The sequence below is a fragment of the Podarcis gaigeae genome, assembly GCF_964106915.1.
Source record: "Podarcis gaigeae genome assembly, chromosome: 7".
NCBI lineage: Eukaryota > Metazoa > Chordata > Lepidosauria > Squamata > Lacertidae > Podarcis > Podarcis gaigeae.
In genome coordinates, this window is record NC_139683.1 from 1,373,479 (window position 1) to 1,382,021 (window position 8,543).

The 8,543-nt window shown below is 46.0% G+C and overlaps 1 protein-coding gene across 1 annotated transcript; it reads right to left on the minus strand.

Annotated features, from left to right (window-relative positions):
* Window positions 1-1,024: 1,024 nt before the first annotated feature.
* On the minus strand, window positions 1,025-5,293 carry LOC310849274 (fucolectin-like). Its single transcript, XM_083749460.1, has 5 exons — window positions 5,204-5,293; window positions 4,795-4,886; window positions 4,162-4,239; window positions 1,756-2,059; window positions 1,025-1,273 (listed from the first exon to the last, which is right to left on the minus strand). Exons 2-5 carry the CDS (start codon window positions 4,883-4,885, stop codon window positions 1,108-1,110), a joined length of 639 nt encoding a protein of 212 aa, XP_083605586.1. The 5' UTR covers window position 4,886; window positions 5,204-5,293; the 3' UTR covers window positions 1,025-1,107.
* Window positions 5,294-8,543: the final 3,250 nt, after the last annotated feature.

Below are 8,543 nucleotides of genomic sequence, written 5' to 3' on the forward strand. Positions count from 1 at the left end.
TTTAGCAGAAATATTATAAAGAATTAAGTAAAAATAGATTGTTAATGGATGAAAGGAGGAAAGGTAAAGTTACATTATATTAAGATAAATTATAGGATAAAAATTGGGAAAGATGGAAAGGATTTGCTGAAATAGCTAACCGAACTAGAATACAAAAAAGGGAGGTGCGAGGAGGTCAAGGAAACAAGCAAATGAAAGATAAGTTATGGGAAGGTTTGTTGTGTTTTTTTAATTGTTTCTATTTTTCTGTTTTTCTGTTTTTTATAAAAAAAATTCTATTCTCTTCTTTCATTATTGTGATGTGTTGTCAAGTTTTTGTTTCACTTGGAGTTATCTCTTTCTCTTTTTGTAACATTTAAAACTTTAATAAATATTATTTTTTAAAAAATAAAACAAGGAGCGTCCTATGGTCGGGTGCATCCTATAGAGCGAAAAATACGGTATTACTTGTTTCCCTTGTGGCAGGCGTTTCAAGAGTCTGGATTCCATTTTTTTCATGGTGTTTTGATTTTCGGGCACTTTTGATTTAAAAAGCCGTCCACTCCACTTCTTTTCCTAACCACAACAGTAACACAAACTTGTTTGAGAGTGTTGTCTTACATTTACACCTTGACTCTTCCTTCTTTCAAAGTCAATAAGGGCCCATCAATTAACCTCTTCCTGATGGGTCCTAAACTTCTACCAAGGTTCATGATAACAGCTTTAGGAAATTGTGTGTTGGGGTGGAGAGAGAGATAATCTTCAGTGTTAACCCTTCTCTGCACTATCATCAGATGTGGGGTGCAATCAGGAGTTCTGGTCCTGAATAGTGAGGAATAATGCACACAGGTGGGATTTCTACATCCATGTCCTCAAAGAGCAGAATTCTCTGGCCTCCCTCGTTCTGTGACTTGTTCTCTTTGTGAGGGATCCCTGACACATAGGACTTGCAGTCTCCACAAGGCGTCATTTGGCCTCCTCTATGGCTCTGGCAAAATCACAGACCCCCTTGGTTCTGATGAACAAAATGGAGAGACAAAAGAAGGCTGCTCAAAGGATATTTATTGGTCAACCAAGACCGATTCCATCAGTTCTGCCAGTGCCCCTTTCCACGCGACGCATGGCTGCTTATTCCAAAGGCTCATCCTCCACCTTTGTCCCATAAACTTCCACCTCACACAAGGTCAGAATAGCTGGCTCTCCCGGGTGGTTCACGCTCACATAGCGACCCTTCATCCCCTGGCAACTGATGGTGCTGATGGAGCCACGATTATAATCTGTAATCTTCCCACAGCTGCAGAGGGGAAAGGGAGGTCAGCCTTGGGGTGGAAGGAATTCAGAATGACTCCATCTATTTCCATGGTTGTGGGAGCTCTGTCGCACAGCTGCCCGGGATTCCTAAAGCGCTCCCTGATGGTACGCTCTGGACTTGACCATGCAGGTAGGAACAGAACCTCGGATTCCACCCCACACAGTCCATCTCGGAGGATCGCATGGTCAGTGTTGTTGTATGACAGGATAGCTAATCTGTGGACCTCTGGATATTGTTGGGCTCTAGTCCCATCAACCATCATGGCCGATTGTTATGGATGATGGGAGCTGTAGTCCAACAACATCTAGAATCCTGTTTGCAACCAGAGGTACCACTGTGTGTGTGTGTGTGTGTGTGTGTGTAAAATAGAAGTTAACTAATCCAGAGCAAGTGATCTTGAGGGTGTCTCCCAAGATGGAGTTGCTGAGGAGAGAGTGGGGAGGGGAGAGGCAACTGGAACTTACAGAGGGTTGGTCTTGCCATGGTCAGCCACAGAGTCTCCCACACGGATCTGGGCTCCCAGGAGTCTACTGCCACAGCAGTCCAAGCGGTTCTTCACCACCACGGTGGAGATGGAATACTGCTCCCCCAGGTCCACATACCACCACGGTGCATCTTCAGAGTTGGTGTGGGTGCAGGAGCCATGGAAGAAGAGTCCGTCAGAGTTCCCATCAACAGCTTTGCCGGCTGACGGATCTCTTGGATGGGGGTAAGTGGAGGACTGACAGGCTGGGCGGCCTCTGGCCAAGTTGAGAGCTGGAGCAACAGCTTGAGGGAAAGAAGACGGGGAGAAGTAAGAACACAAGAAGAGCCCTGACGCAGCAGGATCAGGCCCAAAAGGCCCATCCTGTTCTCCCAGTCGCCACCCAGATGCTTCTACGTTTCCTTCATATTAAGGACTAACAGTTAACCTACAGATAACAGCTGTGCCAATAAGTCAGGAATAAATGCCATTCTGTTTTACAAAATTTATATTGCATTTGCCAGTAACACCCCCCACTAAATAATCAATAATTCCGGCAATTTGTGGGTGACCAGTTTCCAGGTGGGGAATTCATCAGTTCTGGATGGGGTTGTGAGGAGGTACAGAGTTTGGGGGAATTCCTCAATGTATCTTTCTTCCTGGAGCCTTGTATGACCTCTGTGGCGAGAAGAACCCATCATCACCTTAGGCTGGTACATCAACTGTGCCCTTTCTCAGACAGGGATAGCTGGGCCACTGTGATTCATGCGTTGAGGATGTCACAACTGGACTACTGTAATGGGTCCCATGTGGGCCTTCCCTTGATGTTGGTCCAGAACCTGCAACTGGTGCAGAATATTTTGCCCGGGATGCTGAGTGGAAGGTCCACATGCAGACATATGACACCTGTGCTGAGGGAACTGCCAGTCACCTGCCAGGCCACGTTCAAGGTCTTGTTTCTCCCCCAACCTAATGTTTTATTGATTTTCAACATTTAAAACATCCCATAAACACATGCAAACATAAAAACAATCAACAAAGAAAACACAACAATAAACTAAACACATATAAAAAGATTATTTCTTCTAATACCCAACTTCTTCACATTAATAGGTGACTTCCTCAAATCCCCTCTAACTGAATTTCATTATATCACTTTTATAGCAGTTCTCCAAATATATTTCTAATAATATTAACTCCGTTCATTTACAAACTTCTTCTCCTTTACTATTATTCCAATCCTTAATACTTACTAAGACCTATTCTTATTCTACCCCTAAGCCTATTTGATACTTCCAATAATTTTCTATTTATCTTGCACCACAATATTTAGCTAAGTATTCTTTAAATTTCTTCCAGTCTTCTTGTGTCTCCTCTTCTCTCTGGTTGCGGATATGTTCAAGGTCTTGTTTCTAACATTCAAAGACCTAAATACCTTTGGGCCAGGTAACCCAAACATCCATAGATGTGAAGGATCTCTCAGATCAAGTGTCACCAACCATTTTGGACCAGTGGCTACATTTTGCTGTGGATGCCAATTATGCCCCTGCTGCCCTGGTAGGGGAGTGGAGATTACATAACGCAAAATGATCATTACTGCTGCTTCTCCCCGCACTCTCAGGCAACCTTCTGTTTACGTCTGCTCTCCGCTTGCATGGAACAGTCTAGGCCCTATAGCTTGACGCAGGGGGAAATTTCACTGTCCCATCATGGCTTGTCAGCTGATGGTTCAAGACTCGGTTCACCCTTCAGGCTTTGCAATAGATCATAGGAAAATATCACACACACCCTACCCAGTGAGTAAGAGGACGCCCAAGTCTACCTCTCTTTCAAATCAGAACCAGTGAAGGCGGTGAAGGTCCTGTGTGAGTGTCTAGAGGCAGTTGGAGGAAGGATGGCAGCTAACAGATTGAGGTTGAATCCTGACAAGACAGAAGTACTGTTCTTGGGAGACAGGAGGCAGGCAGGGGTGGGGGATTCCCTGGTCCTGAATGGGGCAACTGTGGCCCTGAAGGACCAGGTGTGCAGCCTGGGAGTCATTTTGGACTCACAGCTGTCCATGGAGGCGCAGGTCAACTCTGTGTCCAGGGCAGCTGTTTACCAGCTCCATCTGGTACACAGGATGAGACCCTCCCTGCCCGCAGACTGTCTCACCAGAGTGGTGCATGCTCTGGTTATCTCCCGCTTGGACTACTGCCATGCGCTCTACGTGGGGCTACCTTTGAAGGTGACCTAGAAACTACAACTAATCCAGAATGCAGCAGCTAGACTGGTGACTGGGAGCGGCCGCTGGGACCACATAACACCAGTCTTGAAAGACCTACATTGGCTCCCAGTACGTTTCCGAGCACAATTCAAAGTGTTGGTGCTGACCATGAAAGCCCTAAATGGCCTCAGCCCAGTATACCTGAAGGAGCGTCTCCATCCCCATCGTTCTGCCCAGAAACTGAAGTCCAGCTCCGAGCGCCTTCTGGCAGTTCGCTCCCTGTGAGAAGCCAAGATGTCAAAGAGAACAACAACTACCTGACTTTTATTTATTTTTTTATTTATATATTTATTAAAAATTTCCTTAATACAATAAAAAAGACAAAGAAAATGACATATAATTTTACAATAACCATACTTTCTTCACTTCTTTGGACTTCCTCGCATCTCTCGTTCCTGCGTTCCAAAATTTCGATCTTTACCCAGCAATTTATCACCTTGTTTCAATTCTTATATTATAATTTTCCAATATAATCCCTACCTGACTTTTAGACGAAATGTGAAGGCAGCCCTGTTTAGGGAGGCTTTTAATGTTTGATGCATTACTTTATTTTAATATTGTGTTGGAAGTTGCCCAGAGTGGCTGGGAAAACCCAGCCAGATGGGCGGGTATTATTATTATTATTATTATTATTATTATTATTATTATTCACCATCACAAAGCAGCTTATAAGCTACTGGTTTGGGGAGGAATAAGTGTGATCACAGGGAGGGGAACCATTTAGCTTCTCCCACAGACCAGCCCCACTTTCCCCTTCCTCTCCCCAGGTCTTACTAGAATGTTGCACATCAGAATCACAGCTCTGGGTCACCCAAAATCCAGCCAGGAGCACCAGGGCCAGCAGCCAAGTCCGAGCGAGGATCATCCTGCAAGGGGAGGAACAGAAGGCAGTGAGCGAGGAGCCTGTAATGGAGCCATGGGGAGGGGGCTAGCTCCCCATTAGCCCCATTGCAGGGCTTGGGTGATAGCTAAGAGTCCTGAATTCAGAATCTGTGACTAGGCTGGCCGTAGGAACTGCCCTTCTCCGAAGTGATAGAGATCCCTGACAGTCAGTTAACAGGCTTATATATATAAATAGCTTTAGATCTACCCAATAAGGATCAGGCCCTTCTTTTTTGCAGAGGGGGTGGGGTAGGAAGTTCTAGACCTCAAAGATCACATCCAGTGGGTTTTCTCGACTTACCTTGCTTCTCGTTCTTGGGCTCTGCAGAAGCGTCTGTTGCTCTGGGTGGGAGAGGAGACACAGGTTCTTCTCCCCAAACTGGAACTGAGACCTCCCTGCTCCCAGAGGAGTCCCGCACCTCCAGGTTTTATCCCCTTCCCAATGGACAGAGCTTGCCTGACGTGGCTCACCTTGGCCAATCAGAAAGATGGTGACACCAGGATCTAGGGATCAAGATCAAGTTTTGACATCCTTCATCTGAGCAGGGTCTGAGTGGGCTTGTGTGGTTTCTGACTCTCTCCCAAGAGGAAATAACGGCACCTCCTTGGCAGGCGATGATTTTAGAAGAAGACATCCTCATTCCATTTATCCCATTTAGAGGTCAGAAGGGTGCCAAACTGAGCGCTGATACTGGCAGGTCCCAACCACATCAGCCAAGCTCCAAAATGAACACTTTTTGGTTAGCCTTGTGGAAGGAGAATGGGTTGTTTTGAACTTCTACCACTCCATGGCTCACCTCCATGTTCTCTTGGCATTTGCATCAGCATCACCTTGGATCCCTCACTACCTTATACTGTAAATGGCTCTATGGTTGCTCTGAGAGACTCCATTCACATCCTTGGACTGGCCAAGTGCTGTTTCACAGTGTGCATAGGACCAAGAGACATGGCTGGTGAGGGAGCTACTGTAGTCCTCTGCAACACCTGTGCCATGCTCATCTTCCTGGCTGTAAATGCGCACAAGTACGTGGGTGGCACTGTGGCTTAAACCACAGAGCCTAGGACTTGCTGATCAGAAGGTTGGCAGTTCGAATCCCTGCGACAGGGTGAGCTCCCGTTGCTCGGTCCCTGCTCCTGCCAACCTAGCAGTTCCAAAGCACATCAAAGTGCAAGTAGATAAATAGGTACCGCTCTGGTGGGAAGGTAAACAGCGTTTTCATGTGCTGCTCTGGTTCGCCAGAAGCGGCTTAGTCATGCTGGCCACATGACCCGGAAGATGTACGCCGGCTCCCTCGGCCAGTAAAGCGAGATGAGCGCCGCAACCCCAGAGTCATCTGCGACTGGACCTAATGGTCAGGGGTCCCTTTTCACCTGCAGCGAATGTGACCTAGCTGCGTTGCTGAAAGCGAAGGTAGGACAACGTGAGGCCTACACACTTTAAGCTATTGGGAAAGACAAGGAATTTCTCAACAGAGCAGAGCGCACTGTCCCTATACAGTGTTGAGGGTTAGGGGGGGTCCGTAGGGAGAAGGAAGACCACCCAGTGCAAGGGACATGTCCCTGGAGGAATGTGACTCACACAGAAGCAGGACTCTTGGGAGTCATCCAGATTTTAAAAACCTTTTTAAAAATAATTAAAATTCCCTCACAGTAAGGCTGACTTTTCTGCTTTGATGCCCATGCTCTGTAGCATTTCTGCAACAGTAGATTTTCCTGTTGTCTTTGTCCATGGAGTTTTCCTGGCAGGGATACTGGAGTGGCTTGCCGGTTTCTGCTGCAGGTGGGTCACGTTTGGTCAAAACTGTTTGGTCAAATCTTGGGTGGCCCTGCATGGCATAGCTCATAGCTTCTCTGAGTTGTTCAAGCCCTTTCACCATGGCAAGGCAGTGATCCATGAAGGGGTGAATTTTGAATTCTGCTGCTGGAGGAGACTGCTGAGAGTCCCATGGACTGCAAGAAGATCAAACCTCTCCATTCTGAAGGAAATCAGCCCTGAGTGCTCATTGGAAGGACAGATTGTGAAGCTGAGGCTCCAAGACTTTGGCCACCTCAGGAGAAGAGAAGACTCCCTGGAAAAGACCCTGATGTTGGGAAAGATGGAGGGCACAAGGAGAAGGGGACGACAGAGGACGAGATGGTGGGACAGTGCTCTCGAAGCTACCAGCATGAGTTTGACCAAGCTGCGGGAGGCAGTGGAAGACAGGAGGGCCTGGCATGCTCTGGTCCAGGGGGTCCCGAAGAGTCGGACACGACTAAACAACAACAACAACAGATTTTCCTACTCCAAAGATCAAGGCTGCTTTACAGCAGTAAAGACCACTCTTTCCCACAGCCGTCCTCTCTCTCTGGAGGTAGGGTCTCACCCCTGTGAAACATTTGGTTTGTTCTTCTTGAAGAACACACATTTAAAGAAGACTGGGAAATGTTTATTGAATACATGGGAAAGAATTGTATACAGCTGAAAGCGCTGGCAGCATTAATATAAATTCATCAGTGTAAATAAGTTATGTTGGATGCAATAATAATGGAATACTGAATGGTATAGGTTTTTTTATAAAATATGCAGGGATTTATGATATGCAAAATGTGTTGGAGATAAGCAGTGTCCAGTGCACAGCGGAATGATGAGGAGTACGTGCCAACATGCTCTATATTACTTTATTTACACTTCAAAGCTGGTAATTTACAGAAAAACATCTTCCCTCTGCCGGAGCAGAGAAAGGCATCCTCTCTCCTCTAAAGCACGGAGAGAATCACACTGAACTGCAAAGAACAGTGAAAAACAGGAAACCAGTGTACGTCACATCCAGTCTCCTTTCCCGTGAGAAAACCCAACAGCACTTGACTGTGGAATGTAAACATTGTCTTGTGACAAGCACTTCGCTGCTCAGTGAAGGAAGCAGAAACCAACATCCTCCCCCTTTCTGTGAACATCACTGGGCAGCGTGTTCGTACAATATCAGTACAAACCCAACTTCTGCACATAGGTACAGTGTTGATCCCTTGATACAATCTTGGACAATACATCAGCAGGAATTTCATTACCTGGCATATAGGACACCGTTACGAGTCCCTTTTGAATACGTTCCCTAGCATGTTGCAACTTCAATTGCAAGTGCTTCGTGCTTTGCTTACAACCTTCAGAATTCAGCAAAGCCAAACATGCTTTGTTGTCCTGGTAAACCTGGATTGGACATTTGACAGGAATTTTTATGTCTTTGCACAATTGTAACAACCATTCACAATCCTTAAGTGAATAAGACAGTGCATTCAGTTCAGCTTCACAAGTACTTAAGCTAACTGTTGTTTGCTTCATGCATGACCAATCAAATAGACCCTGATTGTACTTATAGCAAACTCCAGACGTACTTTTCCTGTCTGTAGTGTCACTTCCAAAACTTGCATCTGCAAATATCTCAAGACCACCAGACTTTTGATTGTTAAATCTCAGTCTGTAATGCATAGTGCCTTTCAAATACCGCGCTATGCGTTTCAGAGCTTTCCAATCCTTAACAGTAGGATTGTTGACTTGTCTGCTTAGCAAATTACAGCTAACAGCAATGTCAGGTCTTGAACATCTGGCAATGAAGTTTAGCTTGCCTAGCACACTTCTGTACAGTGTAGTATCAGAAAATGCTTCT

Bases quoted from the DNA above. Each gene is read 5' to 3' on its own strand.
- LOC310849274 (XM_083749460.1), bottom strand. From the start codon at position 4,885: ATGATCCTCGCTCGGACTTGGCTGCTGGCCCTGGTGCTCCTGGCTGGA. The intron at 4,240-4,794 runs GTAAGACCTGGG...GGCTTCTCACAG, and splicing joins TTCTGATGTGCAACATTCTA to GGAGCGAACTGCCAGAAGGC. The intron at 1,274-1,755 runs GTAAGTTCCAGT...TCCCCTCTGCAG, and splicing joins CATGGCAAGACCAACCCTCT to CTGTGGGAAGATTACAGATT.